The sequence below is a fragment of the Phalangium opilio genome, unplaced genomic scaffold, assembly GCF_054372755.1.
Source record: "Phalangium opilio isolate 3A_F unplaced genomic scaffold, DU_Popi_V2 ptg000232l_1, whole genome shotgun sequence".
NCBI classification, from domain to species: domain Eukaryota; kingdom Metazoa; phylum Arthropoda; class Arachnida; order Opiliones; family Phalangiidae; genus Phalangium; species Phalangium opilio.
Genome location: NW_028324223.1, coordinates 960,936 through 977,367, shown reverse-complemented (window position 1 = coordinate 977,367; position 16,432 = coordinate 960,936). Strand labels below are relative to the sequence as shown.

The 16,432-nt window shown below is 33.8% G+C and overlaps 3 protein-coding genes across 3 annotated transcripts; all 3 read right to left on the bottom strand.

Annotated features, from left to right (window-relative positions):
- Window positions 1–4,529: 4,529 nt before the first annotated feature.
- LOC149612698 (solute carrier family 26 member 10-like) lies at window positions 4,530–6,491 on the bottom strand. The gene is made up of 8 exons (XM_089858249.1): window positions 6,360–6,491; window positions 6,101–6,292; window positions 5,929–6,024; window positions 5,253–5,432; window positions 4,967–5,176; window positions 4,842–4,896; window positions 4,668–4,774; window positions 4,530–4,568 (listed from the first exon to the last, which is right to left on the bottom strand). Exons 1-8 carry the CDS (start codon window positions 6,489–6,491, stop codon window positions 4,530–4,532), a joined length of 1,011 nt encoding a protein of 336 aa, XP_089714375.1.
- Window positions 6,492–6,576: 85 nt separating this feature from the next.
- On the bottom strand, window positions 6,577–9,315 carry LOC149612697 (prestin-like). Its single transcript, XM_089858248.1, has 10 exons — window positions 9,200–9,315; window positions 8,703–8,786; window positions 8,597–8,653; window positions 8,236–8,384; window positions 7,904–8,152; window positions 7,707–7,817; window positions 7,437–7,624; window positions 7,205–7,369; window positions 6,989–7,144; window positions 6,577–6,663 (listed from the first exon to the last, which is right to left on the bottom strand). Exons 1-10 carry the CDS (start codon window positions 9,313–9,315, stop codon window positions 6,577–6,579), a joined length of 1,362 nt encoding a protein of 453 aa, XP_089714374.1.
- A 1,804-nt stretch (window positions 9,316–11,119) lies between these two features.
- On the bottom strand, window positions 11,120–13,672 carry LOC149612696 (pendrin-like). Its single transcript, XM_089858326.1, has 9 exons — window positions 13,572–13,672; window positions 13,320–13,511; window positions 12,876–12,971; window positions 12,700–12,806; window positions 12,554–12,626; window positions 12,366–12,481; window positions 12,046–12,233; window positions 11,794–11,975; window positions 11,120–11,723 (listed from the first exon to the last, which is right to left on the bottom strand). Exons 1-9 carry the CDS (start codon window positions 13,620–13,622, stop codon window positions 11,478–11,480), a joined length of 1,251 nt encoding a protein of 416 aa, XP_089714452.1. The 5' UTR covers window positions 13,623–13,672; the 3' UTR covers window positions 11,120–11,477.
- Window positions 13,673–16,432: the final 2,760 nt, after the last annotated feature.

The window sequence follows — 16,432 nt, the reverse complement described above, 5'->3', positions numbered from 1 at the left end:
ATAAAAAGAAATAACATTGTCCGGCCGCTCCGGCGGCTACAGGAAATTAAGGGTCAGCCAGCGAGCGTGGGATGTCCAGGATATAAACTTCCTTTTAATCAAAGACTTAATTAAGGCCGATAATTTAACACCCACTCTAATACCCCCGCCCCTTTACGACCTCAACCCCTTCTTTCCCCACCCAGGCCTAAGACGCCGGACCGGACATTGAAACCAATTTGTATTGACATCGTATATATATATATATTTAGAGCAATTACCCAATTCTAGGAAATAAAACCTAATGGAATGCATAGCAGCTAATAGGAATAATTGTGTGTAGTCATACGTATCTGGGCGGGCTTTGTGGGAGGAGCTAGTTAGACTTAATCATTACGTATGGCGAATTTTACCCATAGCGAATTAATAATCTATCTCGCTGCGTCTTGCACCTTACCGTGCACACACACCAATGAAACGATAGTAAGGAAAGACGCCATCAGAATTATTGATAGTAGGTTCTCAAGCCCGGCCCACAAAACCCCGAAGTCATAGAAATTAACAAGGGGACGCAATGATTCCTAGTAGCTGTATGTATTCCTGGAATTATTTAAAATAAAAACTTCGTATCTTTTATTTTTGAACTCAGGTTTTTTTTTGTTTAAAATAATATTAATTTTAAAATAAAATCGGCACGCGCTGAAATAGGAGAGCTCGCGTGAGAAAGAATTTTAAAGTTTTGGTGAAAGTTTTTATTTTGTTATTGTGATCTTGCAGCTTCTTACGTTATCTAAGGAAGTTTTTTTTTTCTACTTTATCGATTGCGCATGCTCCTTAACGTTTTAAAATATATATAAGAAGGAATGGAATAGAGTTGGCGCAAAAATGGGACGGGGATTCGAACCTTGACGGGATTATGAATGAAATGGGAGAACACCCGCCTACAAAATATACAATTGCCAACAACTAACGTCGTAAATCGTGTCAATCAAATAAAATAAGAAGTAAATAATAAATAAATATTACTTAATAATTTAGGCTTAAGTGTAAAGAAATCAAAATAAGAAATTCAAATACACAAAAATTTGGAAAATACCGGGAAATCTTTTATTAAAATTCCTCTCTTTGACAGACATACGGACAGACAGACAGACATTAATCCCAATTGTAATTGACCTCCAAAGAAAGAAAGCTCTTTACCATATCGCACGTTAAATTTGATTAAATTTAATTTCTGAAACGGATAGCTGGCATTTTAAAATAAAATGACTCTGTCTCGTTCTCCAAAACACCTTGCTCTATTTTCCACCATCCAGATAAAGCAGGGTCATTCAAAGGTTAATAATAACGGGGGGTGGTGGGGGGGGTAACGAAATAAGTAATTAAACTATGGTTCCATCCCAATGACAAAGATAAGGCGCGCTTTTCGGATTAATATAAAATGACAATTCAGATTTTAATCTCGAAACGATTATAGAGGAAGGAAATTCTATGTCTAGATGGCTGGCTACGTGCCCGATAGTGAAATGGCGCCAAAAAAAGCAGCTCGCATAGTACACTCCCATAGAGACCTAAAAATAATAATATTTAAAAGAACAAATTCAACATTAAACGGCAGCACGCGCTACCTACGTTACACGCTTGGTTTCCATGGTAACCGTATATTTCTTTTCACGCGCTGTTGATTGTTCAATTCACGCGCGCCTTTAACCTTTTCTACGCTGCAGTGTCTCGTGCGCTCAAAAATTGGCGCCTTTACTGGCGCAGACTGTTTGGCGCCTTTTTTCTCTTAAAGTATGACGTGGCGTGGTGTGGTGCTGTGCGGGTTTTTTAAATTTAGCTCTTCAAAGTTTAGCCGGGGAATTAAAGGTAGATCCTTGATTCTAAGAAAAACCTTTGCTGTAGTCGGAATTTCACCTGTTCACGTACTATACCTACTTCTTTTTCCCGGCTTTTTCTTGTAGATGTAAAGGTAGCTTACAAGGTTATCGAGGTGAATTAACCTTTATCTAGAACATCGTGTTCTGTTTCAGCACATTTGGCACCGGGTTCCACTTATATATTATAAAGGGTTTTTAATTCAGTGCCACTTTAAATTCATGGAATATTTTTTGGTTTTTTGGCATTTCATCGTCCCATTAAATTATATTTTATATTTCCTAACCTTAACACCGAAAAAAGAAAAAATGAGATATATTCATCGATGATTATCAATTAGATTAAATGATTAAAGATAAATGATTAAAAAGCGTTTTTAATTGTTTCAATTTAATAGAAACCGCCTCCAAATTTCAACACCTTCCGTATAATTGTTAATCAATTTTAATTGATAAAATTATTTATCAGTTACGTTAGTTTTATTATAAATACGTCTATTCTATTCTATTCTATACTACGGAACTACTTTATTTAATATATTAATCATTAACGTATTCATCCGCTTGTTACTTTAAATTTTCAAAATTCAAATTTGGAGCGCCTTCCTAGAAGCGCTCGGCGAAATTGGCACTAGCGATAAGAAAGCTTAATTAGGAATAATTACAAAAGCAGACGAGTCGTGGGATTCAAAAATTATGTTTGACTAATTGCCATTAAGTTCAGAAGACGTAACCGCTAAATAAGATTACGTCAGACGCATTAAACAAGAACGATCATTATTATTTAATTTTATTTTTAATATTAAGAAAAATTATAAGAATCCCACACTTTCTCTGGTTTAAAGAAATTAACACAGCAATTCTAATCTTCCAAATTATATTTCTTACATAAAAAAACCGAGGGTGGATTTAATTTCTAACTTATTTTATTTAATTTTCAAAATTTGTGGCGCCAATTTCTTTGAAATTGTATTTAAATCTACGCTTCGTGTTTTTTATTTATTAATTTTCTTTAGCGATAGCATCTGTCTGGTTCTGACTGTATTAAGTTCTATGGGAAATTAACACAGGGTGCCATTATACCAAATTTTTTTTTTATTTCACGTGAAAAAATAAATTAACCCTCGTGAGATGTTGCATCATCTTAAGGCGGGAATGCCAGCGAGCGACAGACATCTTCCTAGGAAGTGATATATAGTTCCGCTGGAAGTTTAAAATTATATTTAAACTTAAACTTAAGCGCCAACTTTAATCTCTGTGGAATCTCTTAGGGGTTATCCTCCGAGAATTAAACAAATTTAAATTTAGCGTTAAATTAATTTCGAAAGGTCCCTTTACTAGATTAGAAAAGTATAAACAATTTTAATAGATGCTTTTATCAGAAAGGGGGGCTACGAACAGTTGCTCCCCCTTCCCTTAGTGCAGTGTTGTCAGGATCTTTTTGAGTCAAGTTGGTACTAGTACTGATTCGAACTGAACTGTGCTACCAATATCTAGATTCACAAATGGCCTGGCAACACTAAAGGAACGACAAAAAAATGTTTTACACGGTTTGGGTTGGAAATTTTGTCTTTGGTCTTGTTAAAACTTTTAATGAAAAACTTTACTAACAAAACTAAATTAAGTTAATTAAGTTCAATATGTTTTCCCCCAAAATGACTGACCTTGCGCTATATATTAAAGCCAAGAAGGGGGAGGGAGTTAATAAAAAATTTTGAATGAAGCTAGTGTACGTTTTTTGACAGCTAGAAACGTAGAAGCCAATCAAAAAAATAACTTTAATAAAAAAAGAAGTAATAAAATTTGTCTCCAATTTGCGGTCCTTCTTGAAGATTTAATTCGGGTACGGGACCCCAACTTGGAAATACGCGCTGTTCTTAAGAGTTCTTGAGGTTTCTTATTGTAGCCCAACTCTATACTATATATATATATATATAGTATAAGTAATTGAATAAAGGCGAGGGAAGAATAACGAAAGCAAAAATTGTATACGTACAATTTTTGTTTGGAAAAAAATGTTATCGCAAAGGTTTTTGTCCATATTACGAAACACATATATACAATCATGACGTCATTCCACGTCATTCTAACAAGCTTAATGCACAGATTAAGATAATTATCTTTATGGCTTTTGAACTAATTAAAATAAGTCGAAGAAAGAACGTGAAATTTGATCTTATACATTTTATTTATTTTTTTAATCTTTTTTGGTGACACAAAAATATAATTTGGTAACGGGTTAATGTTTTGAGGTCGATATGATGAAATTGGAAACCCACGATGAAGTTGAAATATCAATAAACATAACCCCAAGAATGTCAAAGGTCAAATATACGCCGAGATTCAACTTTCATTGGGTTCAAATAATCAGGAAAAATTAAAAATTGATGTGTCATTAAACTACATATTGTAATTTAGGTTTTGGAAGTCATTTGAGTTCAAATTTGAAATACCATCCCTTGAGTTTAAGTTAGTTTTAAGTATGTATGCTCAGTGTCTATCCATTCCAAAATGGGATGGTAATTATAGTTTGCCGAAAATGCGATGTGAATATTTCGTGTTTTATTTTTTATCGTGAGTGATACATGAAGTTTATTTAAACAGAAATGAATGAAAATATTTTAGTTTTAAAAATCAAATCAGACTTCGACCTCTCTGATTGATTGATAACAATCATAATCGAGCTACTAATTCCTTCGTAGTCGCCATTTCCTGTTTTATGAAATTGATTAATTAATTTGGTTTTTTAAATTAAAACGTCTCTCATAATTAATTTTAATTTTAATTTTAATTAAATTAAATTAAACATACTTGATCAAGTTTGGCCGATTTCACGGCGTCTTGAATAGACGGGAATATTTTGCAATAACCAATTTGTTCTAATAGCCCTGATCGGTCCAGGGTCTTCAAAGTCGCGTCTGTAATATAATTACAGTTAGGAATACATACAACTAATAGGAATAATTGCGTGCCATAATAAGTTACCTGGGGCTGCCGCGACTAAGACTTCGATGTTATCTTTACGACACGCTTTTACAACCTGTTCATAATGCAAATAATTATTATACTTATTTAGAACATTGGGGAAATTGTAGCGTATAGTTCTTTACTTGAGCGAGTGTTTCGGCTCCATTATGATCAACGAAACACATGGATGAACAATCTATGACGAGATGAAGTGGAATATTTCCAATTTCGGCGTGTCTTCGATGTTGAGCTAGAATTATTTCCACGTCGCGTTCAAAGTGACCAGTGGTCGCGAAGAATAACGGGCAAGCGAAACGGAAAATAATAATGTCACCCAATTCCGAAGAAATAACCTTGATAATTTCAATAATTAGGGTAAAATCGTTGTCATGGAAACGGGTTTCATTTAGAATTAAATGTTTAAAATACCATTTTAAGTTTTTTGGAATGCGTCAAATAAATCCCGGAATTTTCGTGTTCTTTTAGAATGGCACCTCTGTAATTATGCATCCTCCAAGTAATTGAGAACAAAGCCGTTATGACCCCGGCTATTAAACCGTAGGAAACGTCCAAGATGACCACAGCCAAGAAGGTCACGGCCCAAACAATCTAAATTAATTAATTGTTAGAAATTACTTATTATATAAACAAAATTAAAACCTTTTTATTAGTTTAATCATAAGTTTATAACATATGTTATGTTCCTTCCATAAGTTTGTTTAATTAATCTCTGGTCATGACAAACTGAAAGGCTTGTAATTTTGAAGTGAGTGAGTGAGTGAGGTCATAGATTCGAGGAGGTAAAGCGGCGAGGGAGGGGCCTGGTGAGTGAGTGAGGCGCTGCTGTCAAAGGGGGCTTAGTAATGCGGGCTAAATAGGACCTAGATGGAAAAGGTCCTAGCTGCAAAATTAATTAACCACCACCACCGAGTGTACTTAGGACTTCAATTGACTCGCTCCCCCTCGTTCTCCTTTAGTCGAACTAGTTATCTCGAGCTGCTGTAAGTCTCTCAGTAGCATTACGAATCGTATAGGTAGTGAATATCATACTTATGGAGCGAACATATCACTTATAAACTTATGGTTTAATGAAACAAAAACTGACCGAATCAGCACGTGATAATGGCCACAGAACGAATATTTCTTTAATAGTTGAAAAGTAATTCTTGACCGCTATGGCGATACTTGCTGCTAAGACACACTAATAAAAAATAAACAATTTAAATTAATTTATTAATTTATTTATTATTTAGTACCCCTTTATTAAATAAAATTACCTTTGGAAGTGGCGCCATAAGCGGGCCGACAAAATAAATGACGAAAACCATAAGTACGCAAGATATCATTCCGGTCAATTGCGTTTTACATCCCACACTTTCCAGAACTGAACTCCTGGCCAAGGAACCAGCAGCTGGAATACTCGAAAATACACCGCCTAAGATGTTACTAACTCCAAGCGCTAGTAACTCCTGAATTTAATTACATTTTAAGTTATTTAATTAATTATGTTTTTCGAATTTTTTAATTACTAATTACTTGATTGGCATCGACTTTATGATCGTATTTTTTGGCATACATTGTCGCCATTGAAAAGGTGCTCGTGAATGCCACCAATCCGATGGCGATTGAATCGGCGAATACCATTTGGAAAATTGGGAAATCGGGCATAATTGGATCTGGCAATCTTTTTTTTTTTTTTTTTCGTTTTAATAAGTTAATTTTTATTTATTTTAAAGTTTAAGTTTAATCGAGGTTACCCGTTAGGAATATGTCCGGTTATGGTCACTCCGTATTTAGCGTTCAGATCTAAGTAGTACGACGTCAGTGTAGCAACGACAACCTGCGTTAAACTCAGCGTTAGACAAGTGAAATTATTTATGAACTTACAAGCGCGTGAAATTAATCATAATTTAGGGGTATTTCTAAACCAGCGCGTGAAAATAAGATTATTTTTTTTTGGCGCGTGAAAATAAGTTTATTTTATAAATTGGCGCGTGAAAATAAATAAATTGGCGCGTGAAAATAAATAAATTGGCGCGTGAAAATAAATTTATTTTATAAATTGGCGCGTCGAAAAATTTAATCTTTTTTTTAAAAAAAAGCCTGGCACGTGATTATAAAATTTAATATTTATAGCTATTGTTTGTTAATTGTTAAGTACTTACGACTATTAAGTCAACTGGTAAGGGAAACTTGGCCTTCCTTTGAAATAGGGGTCCCAAAAAATCTTTACCCAAGATAACAAAAACCACCACACAAACGGACAATACCGTCGAGACAATGTGAGCCGTGGCAATATTCTTAAAAACGGCAATCAAGGTCTGAAATTAAAATAGAAATTAATTTCCCCCATTAATTAAAGCAATAATATATATAATTACATAAATGACGCTAAAAGTTCCACCGTAATCGTCGAACTTTAACCCCAGCATCCCTTTGAATTGACTGACCGCCGTTTGAACCGCGCAACCGGCCGTGAATCCATTTGCCAAAGCGGGTGAAATTAAAACACCCAATTTACCCAATCGCAAAATATACAGAATTAACTAATTTGAAATTTAATTTATTAATAATTTTAATATTAGCGATTATTTTGTAACTTTTAAAACTAACTTGGACGATGCCGGCCAAAAAGGCCACTGCTGTTGCGACTTGCAATGGACTCGGAGCGTTAACTTGTTCCAACGGTGTTTTAATGCCGCTAATAACGTTAAAAGTTGAATTTGCAACGATGACCGTTTCGATATGAGCGTAATTTTTAATTACATTCCCCATCATTAAAGATAAAACCGTGAATGTCCCTGAAATAAACAAAATAATAAAATAAATAATTTATTTATTTATTTATTTATTTATTTTTAATATTCAAAATTTAAAACTTACCAACTGAAGTTTGTCTAGAAGTTCCCAAAAAACTGTAAACCAAGGGTGGAAAAAATGAAGAATAGAGCCCAATTACTGCCGGGACCCGGGCCAATAACGCGTTACCCAAACCTAATTAAAAATTATTTAATTAAATTAATTTCAAATATGAATATAAAGGGGTGTTACCTAAAGGTTTGTAGGCGTACTGTACATACCTTGAGGGACTTGATAAATGGCTGCAGTAATACCAGAAACGATATCAGAAATTAACCAATCCCTAAGCTTGTATTGTCTTAACCACGAGATAAATGGGAAAGTAATTAAGAAGAATTTCTGCAAGGCGTTGCAGTTGCAATAATTTTTTCGAACTCTTCGACATTCTTTCTTAATTTTGCCAACTGGACTTAGGTTCTCTTTGGGGAAATGAAGACTGTTCACACTGTTCACCGAACTCCAATTCTTAACTATGAGCGAGGGGGGGGACAAATACTAATTAATTAAATAAGTAATCATATTTAAATAATTAACACGAATAGGGTTTAATTACTTTTTTTCCTGAGACCTTTCCGCTGTTCGGCTCTTTGCGGTTTTTCCACAACAGGGGATGGCGGGTAGACATCGGCGAAACGCAGTATGGGTCGGTCAACCGTAATGCGAATTGAACCCTCAGTTCCCTCGGGTCCTTGACCATTCGGACTATAGTGTTAAAGAAATTAATTTCTAAATTAATTATTCATATAAGGAATATTTTGCAAAGTAATTAGATCAAATTGAACGGGAATATGAAATGAAACTGCAACTGTAAGGTAGCGGTAGTTCTTGTAAAGAAGAATGTCCTTGTGTGAATTTAATGTGAAAATACTGTAATAACTTTGACGTATAAGGCTAAGTTATTTCACACATGTTACCCTTGCACGTGCATGCACAGAGGTACGTCAGTAGATTTCGCGGAATCAGTATTGCATCTATGATATCGACTTTAAGTAGACGTCATTTAAACATATGTTAGTTAACGATATTTCGAAAATTTCGCATCGTAAATCACGTTGTTGCTCTTCTGTTTCTATATGGGAACTACCGTTACCGTGTGTGATGGAACTTTTATTATTAACCTTAACAACAATTTTATCAAAGTTCCATTGTATTTTTATTAATATTTATTTATTTATTTATTTATATATTTATATTTATTTCCGGGATTTTTTGTTAAGAAAAAAATGTATTATGAAAAAAATTTGTTTTATTTTTTATTATAATTGTTAATGAATGACTAACTAACCATAACCTAACTAGGCCGGTTGAAAAACACGTTATTAGAAGCGTGAACTTAATTCTATATAAAAAATCGCAAATCGCAAAAGCACGTGCTAGTTTATTTTAATATCATTTCAAATTAAAATAAAAATAAACGCACGTGAAAAATTGCACGTGATTTTTTTTATTATTATTATTATTTTTTTTTTAATTTTAAATTATAGGCCTAGGTATTTATTATTTAAAATAATGCTTACAGTTTTTTCCCTTTACTAAGTTTATAAGCGTGTTTAAATTGAATTTTGCTAAAATAATCGGCCGTGTGTGAACCAACATCTCCTGGTTCCGAAAATCGCCTAAGTCCTCTGGACATTCTTAAGATCTAATTTGTTCCAAATACTTATAGCTGTAAAATAATTGAAAAAATAACAATAATAATTTTAATCAGAAACACTATTATCTCCATAGAAAGTAGATAATTAGGACAAATATTGTTGCTTAGCAAAGTCTAGCTGGGTTTAAATAAATAATATCATTTAGTCATCGCCGCAAAAACATAATAATAATATTGCCTTTCAGGTAACCGTGTATAATTCCCCAAAACGTTAATTGAATAGAAGCATTCCCTTGATATGTTATTTTTTTCTCTCTATATTCTGATTAATCATTTATGATATTGTAGTCTACAGAAGATTACTTCAATTGATAAGCTCAGATATTGATTGATGTTGTGTAAGGAAAAATTCAAATCTTATTGGTTATTGTCACCACGTGATATTATTTAAAAAATTTGGAATAACTTTTCTATGCCAGCGATAAATTTCAAATCGCACGTGAAATCTTTTTCATTATGATTTGATTTTTGATAAATCTACTTGTTTACTCGAGGGGATGGACACGCGTAGGGGTTTGACGGTAATACACTCGTATTTTAGTTACAAAAAAAAATAAATAAGAAAAACAATTAAGATTTTGGTTGTAAACACGCGTGCATATGGATATAGAATTTTCTGTTGCAGAAATATCTACAATCGTTGTTTTTGCAATGGTCGCTAATTGCACCAAGATTTCAAATAGGCCTAACTATACCCCATACACTATTTTATATTATTTTAATCAAATTGATCTCTATATAATAACGATATAGGGGATTTTACGCGCGAATCTAGTTCAAAATGCTAATAAAATATCCCACACGTTCACCTACGGAGCATAATTTAACTTGACGCAAATTTTAACGCGACTGATTTAGGTTACCCTTAGCGTAATATTAATTTAATTAAACTAAATTGCAGTTAGTTATTACGTAATATGAAGACAGAGTCGTAGAAAAAAATGCAATCTGATAACTTACCTCTTTTATAGACTTCTCTAAATTATTTCTTCAAAACTTTTATTGGTGAGATGCGAAACAGTTCATTGTTATCGTAAAATAGTCTTTGGTCGCGTGAATTTTATTTTGGACTTAGTTGCACGTGAATATTATTTTGTATTTAATTGCAAGTGAATATTATTTTCGATTTAATTGCACGTGAATTTTATCTTCGATTTAATTGCACGTGAATATTTATTTTGGATTTAATTGCACGTGAATATTTATTTTGGATTTAATTGCACGTGAATATTATTTTGGATTTAATTGCACGTGAATATTATTTTGGATTTAATTGCACGTGAATATTATTTTGGATTTAATTGCACGTGAATTTTAAATGAAGGCGCGGAGTTAGTATCGCGAATTACAATATGATCCAATGAATAAATCTTTTGGAGACCCGTGCTTTTATATCTACCTACCTTGAATCCAGTCTAACGCGGTTTACCTACGCTGTTCGACACAAACTTCTAGGACGTATTGCGACTATAATATAATATTTTGTAGTACCATAGTAGATACGGAAAAAACCCGCCACCTGTAAAATAACTATGAATATATACTGGGTCGCGACCTGTGTACTGCACGTTATGATCCACGCAATTTTATCGGCAGAACCACGCCTTCTTAATGCGTAATCAAACGAAATTTAATTACTTTTAAAGTTCACTTAAATTAAATTAATTTAAATAACCTTAATTTAATAAAGGTCGCGATATGCTGTTTGTTGACCTGTTTTTGATCGTCGCTTCTAGAGAGATAAAGGAAATTAATAATTATAGTTAAAATCTTATTTTATTTTTCAAACTTTAAATTAACGTAGAAAAACTCAAAATTATTATTTTTTTTTTCACGTTTCAAGTTTTTAAAAATTACATAATTTTTTTTTTCCAATGAATTTATTTTTAAAATTCATGGACGGCATAATAATATTAATAATTCGTGAATAATGAGGAATGATAAGGTAGATTTAGTTTTAGTATCGTCGAAAGGGTTAAGAAAATTCAGAGATACTATTTAATTTAATTTTAAAAAAGCTCTATACTAAAATCTAAATACACTCCTTTATAAAAACGCAATAATGCTTTCCCTAAATATTTACATAATAATAAAATGAAACAAAAGGTGAGGTTGTTCAGTTCAGTTCAATTCAATTCAATTCACAAATAAGAGCTGCGAACAATATGCCCGCTAGCGTTACTGACAATACTGGCTCGTTGTGTTCTCCCATTTTCGCTGATTTGAAAATTGACTTGTTTGGCGTAATCGTCATCCACAAGGTCATCATCTTCGTCACCGTTTAATGACGTTGTCGCTATGTCCTTGACCTGAACTCCGAGATCAGTTTGAGTCGAACTCGGTGAATCTCGACGTAGTCCCGGAACTCTTAAACCGGTACCATCCTCCTGTGGGGTTTAGTTAAATTTTAGAGCGTGAATTCACTTTAACGTGAATCACCTTCACGTGAAACTTTACCTTATCTTGACCATTTTCATTTTGATATTGATTAAAACTGATTGACGTCGATATATTGTCGAAACTGACAGCGTTAATACGGTTTGTCGTTGCCAGAACCGCGTCTTGAATGGTAGGGAATACATTGTCGTAACCCACCATGTCCAAGGTACCAGAACGTTGCAACGTTCCCAATACATTGTCTATAGTGGTAATTAAACGGTTAATTTAATCCCAAGCTAACTAATTATTGTATATTTTATAATCAATTACCTGGTAACGCTGCTAAAGAGAATTCAATATTATGTTTTCGGCATTTTTCAATGCCCTCGTGTAAGGCTTCCACTCCAGTGTTGTCCACGAAACACGTGGAGGAAAGGTCAACAACCAAAAACGAATGAGCGGTCAAGTCCGTTGAACCGTTGGTGATATTTAATTCGCTGTTATAGCTTGGTTTAACTCTGGAATTAGATAATATATTTAGTCGCACTACATAAATTATAATTATATTAGTTTGCTTAAGAACTTTAATCTAGGCGCGACTAAAAAAATAAAACAATATGGTCAAGACAGAATAAGTTTACAAAACTTACTGTTGAAGTTGTTTTATTATTCTTTTAACGTCTGCTACGAAATTACCAGCCGTCGCGAAACATAATGGATTACCGAATCGAAATAATATTAATCGACCTTGATCGGGACCTAAATTCTAGAAATTAATTTAAATTCAATCATAATTAAAGTTAATGTGGATGATTGATAAATATATTTAAATACTTACAACTTTCTTCTTTTTATTGTTGGGTAGAAAGATCCCCGATGTTTTTACTTCCCTTAGTAACGTTCCTCGGTAACTAATTATTTACGTTTAATTACCATCATTTAATTTAATTTAAATAATAATGCTTAATGATTAAATATAATTACCCTTGCATTCTCCACGTTACGCTTAACAAAGTGATAATGACACCAATCATTAATCCGTAAGTTACGTCTAATATTATAACGCATGCGCAAGTCGTCACCCAGACAATCTACGTTAATTATATAAAAATAATTAATATAAATAATTAGTTAATTTTGATTTAAATTTAAACACTTACAGCGTCCGCTTTTGAGACGTTCCATAATTTCTTGACTTCCGTTATGTTAAAAAGATATCCCTTGAGAGCCGTGGCTAAAATAGTCGCTAAAACGCACTGAAATAATTAATTTCTTATTAGTAAATTATTATAATTAGCAAATTTTTGGGGGCTTTTTATTACGAGCCCCAAGTGACTGCTAAAGCAGGCTGAGAAATAAGGCTTTTTTTGTTGTTGTAAACAGTACATGTGGCCAGTAGAACCCAAGTACAATAATTTAAAAAAAAGAACTGGACACTGGTCACTTAAAATGTCGAGTAACCTTAAACCATGAAACCTTCAAATAATTATTCAAGTGACCAAGACCCACAAGCATTTAATTTTGTAAACTATCCCAGTGGTCATCCATTTATCCTTATTTCTCAAACCTGGACCAAAGGCCTTAAAACTAATTATAATTATTACCTTGGGCAAAGGCTCCAGTAATGGACCAATAAAATACAAGACCAAAGCTAAAAATACGCAAGAGATCATTCCAGTTAACTGAGTCTTGCAACCGACACTTTCCAAAACTGAACTCCTGGCCAATGAACCACATCCCGGTAAGCAGAGAAAGAATCCACCAAGAATATTGCCACAACCGAGGGCTAAAAGTTCCTAGGAAATAAATTAGTTTTAATATTCGATTTTAATTTAGTCATCAACTCAGTGACCAACCTGATTGGCGTCAACTTCGTGGTTGTATCGACGAGCGAATGTTTTACCCATACTGAAAGTGGACGCGAAACCCACAATAGCCACCGCTATCGCGTCACCAATTACCTGTGATTAAGTTTTATTTAATTATTAACTTGAAAATAAAAAAGGATCAATATGATTACCCCTTACCTTTGGAAGTAATTCCACTAAAGGCGCTACCGGTTTGGGTAATCTACGTAAATAGTATTGAATTAAATTTAATTTCTCTTAATTTAATTCAATTAAGTTAATTTTCTTTACCCTTTTGGGATGTTGTTTACAATAGGAACGCTATATTTATGGTTTAATTCCAAATAGTACGAAACGATACTGCATATGATAACCATTATTAAATCCACTGGTAAAGGAATACGCGCCAATTTTTGGAATCGAGGTCCTGCCAAATCTTTGCCCATTATTAGCATAACGCATACGCAGACTGACATGATTGTCGTGATCATATTAGCGTCTCCTATATTCTCAACTACAGCCACTAAAGTCTGCAAATAAAAAGCCGCAAATTAAAATAAAAAAGGAATTCACGAGGAATATTTCAGCACGTGATTTTAGTCAGCGCGAGAATTTTTATCAGCGCGTGAAATTTATCTTTCATAAATCTCGTGACTTTGCTATGGCAACGGACATGGCCTAAATTTCAAACTTACATTTATAACTCCAAAAACTCCAGTGAAATCTTTGAATTTCAAATTGAAGCAACCTTTAAGTTGGGAGGCGATAATTTGAACGGCGCATCCAGTCATAAAACCGCTAGCCAATGAGGGAGATATTAAAATACCCAATCGACCACATCGCAAAATTCCCATCAAAACCTATAATTAAATAAATTAATTAATTAATTAGGATTTTAATTAAAGTCGTGATTAAGTCAGTTAAAGGACACCTTACTTGTATTATACCACTCATAAGTGTCACGGCTACCGTCACTTGAATAGGGGTGATAATTTTACCAGATGGTCCAACCGTTGGTAAAATTGTATCATTAAAAGCGAAAGTGGTTTCGTTATGGAGGTCCAGATCGAAACCGGGCGGTTTAGGCGGATGCGGAACCAATTCCCCGCTTTCTACGGTAGCCAATCGTCGCACGGCATTAGCGGTTATGATGGAAACCACCGTAAATGTCCCTTTAAATTAATTGACCAATCAGAATTAAGATAATTTAAAACGCGATTAAAATATATTATTTTCTTACCGACTGAACATTGCATAGACGTTCCCATAACACTGTAAACTGCCGATGGGAAAAATGACCCGTAGAGACCGTAAACTGGAGCAACAGCATTAGCTAACGCGTTTGCCATACCTGTAATTATAATTAAATTAAGTATTTTTTTAAATTAATTTTAAATGAGGGTAAGTCAGCATTCAGGGGTTTTATTCCCACGTTAACTCTATGGCCCCTGTAGAAATGTTTCACTCTGCAATACACCGGTGTTGGCGGGGAAAGCCACCCATAAGGGGCTATAGGAAATTTTAATTAAAATAATTAAAAATAATGAATTATTTTAATTACCTTGAGGAACGTGAAATATTGCGGAGGTAATCCCAGATATGATATCGCAGACCAAATACTCCTTAATCTTGTAAGACTTAATCCAACCGATACAAGGAAATAGACTTATGATAATCCGAAATATTTTATCACCATTACAAATGTCTCTTTTAGTCTTTTTAATTTTTTTCTTCAACTGGGCGCCCGCTTCCGCCAACACCTTCTTTTTCTTGTCGTCCCCTTGACCACCGGTCAAACTACTAACCCCGCCCAAACTGGCTAGGTCATTAGATTGACCCAATTTCGTTGAAAACCCCGGAATTAATCCACTTTCGTCGGACCCGATTTGGTAACACTCGGACACTGTCCATACTGGCCTGTCGATGACCAATCGAGGGGTACGTAGTTGAGGAATATCCTGCGACGAGTCGATACTGTCTTCTAAAGATAATTAAACGTAATTAGCTAAACAATACGCGTTAATTTAGTAATGATTAAATATTATTAATTAAATAAATATTTTGATTTTTGTTTTGAGTTTGTGTTCAACTGATCATAACTTTAGTTCTAAATAAGTTAGGATTAATTTGAAGGTAGGGATAGAAAGAGCGTATTCCGTGGAGTAATCGCTCCGAGTATCATTAATCCCTCGACTTAAATCGTAACTTAACAGCACGGAAACTGAAAGTTTCAATATAATCTCTAGTAATATTTCACTGTAGACTAGAGAGCTAAGTAAATAAATAAATAATTACCATTTGTGTTAATGATAGTTGAAGGTGATGGTCTCAGAGTGTTGGCACCCATGTCGTGATCGTTAGTGCCAATCGTAGACAACCTGGGTTCGCTCTGGCTCTTGTGAAAGTCCGCGTTTTGCTCTCTCATTTTCTTGACTGCAAAAAGTTGTACCCAAAAAAAATTCCCCCCGGTTAAACAATTTGCCGGAATCAACCAATAAAATTGCTTGACAAAATTAAATTGAGATAGCTACGTGAGAAATAATTTAAAGGTATCTAGGAGGGGTATTTCCAGGTATTTTTGAGAACGGGGGGATGAGAAGTTCACGTGTATTCAAAATTTCCTCAAAATAAATTAGTTTAAATTGACAGTTGATAATATTGCATTCGATATCGCAAAACTATTTAGGTTTAAATTAAACATTGTAGGCCTAGTTATTTATTATTATTATTATTTTTTGCGCAAATGCAGGTAACTACTTTACGTGCAATGAAGTTAGTATATCAGGCAATGGAATTTAATAATATTATAACGAAGGTTAATCGTGCAGATGTAATGTAGATTAGAAATGCGTATGCCAAAGCTAAACATA

What these genes read in the sequence shown, in the direction of transcription:
- LOC149612698 (XM_089858249.1), bottom strand. Translation starts at nt 6,491, where the DNA reads ATGCCCGATTTCCCAATTTTCCAAATGGTATTCGCCGATTCAATCGCC. An exon ending in TTATGGCGCCACTTCCAAAG is followed by an intron (nt 6,025 to 6,100) that starts GTAATTTTATTT and finishes ATTTTTTATTAG; the next exon opens with TGTGTCTTAGCAGCAAGTAT. An exon ending in CTTAGTCGCGGCAGCCCCAG is followed by an intron (nt 4,775 to 4,841) that starts GTAACTTATTAT and finishes ATTATATTACAG; the next exon opens with ACGCGACTTTGAAGACCCTG.
- LOC149612697 (XM_089858248.1), bottom strand. Translation starts at nt 9,315, where the DNA reads ATGTCCAGAGGACTTAGGCGATTTTCGGAACCAGGAGATGTTGGTTCA. An exon ending in TTCTAGACAAACTTCAGTTG is followed by an intron (nt 7,625 to 7,706) that starts GTAAGTTTTAAA and finishes TGTTTATTTCAG; the next exon opens with GGACATTCACGGTTTTATCT. An exon ending in TACCAGTTGACTTAATAGTC is followed by an intron (nt 6,664 to 6,988) that starts GTAAGTACTTAA and finishes AGTTTAACGCAG; the next exon opens with GTTGTCGTTGCTACACTGAC.
- LOC149612696 (XM_089858326.1), bottom strand. Translation starts at nt 13,622, where the DNA reads ATGGGTAAAACATTCGCTCGTCGATACAACCACGAAGTTGACGCCAAT. An exon ending in ACGTCTCAAAAGCGGACGCT is followed by an intron (nt 12,807 to 12,875) that starts GTAAGTGTTTAA and finishes TAATTAACGTAG; the next exon opens with ATTGTCTGGGTGACGACTTG. An exon ending in ATGAAAATGGTCAAGATAAG is followed by an intron (nt 11,724 to 11,793) that starts GTAAAGTTTCAC and finishes TAAACCCCACAG; the next exon opens with GAGGATGGTACCGGTTTAAG.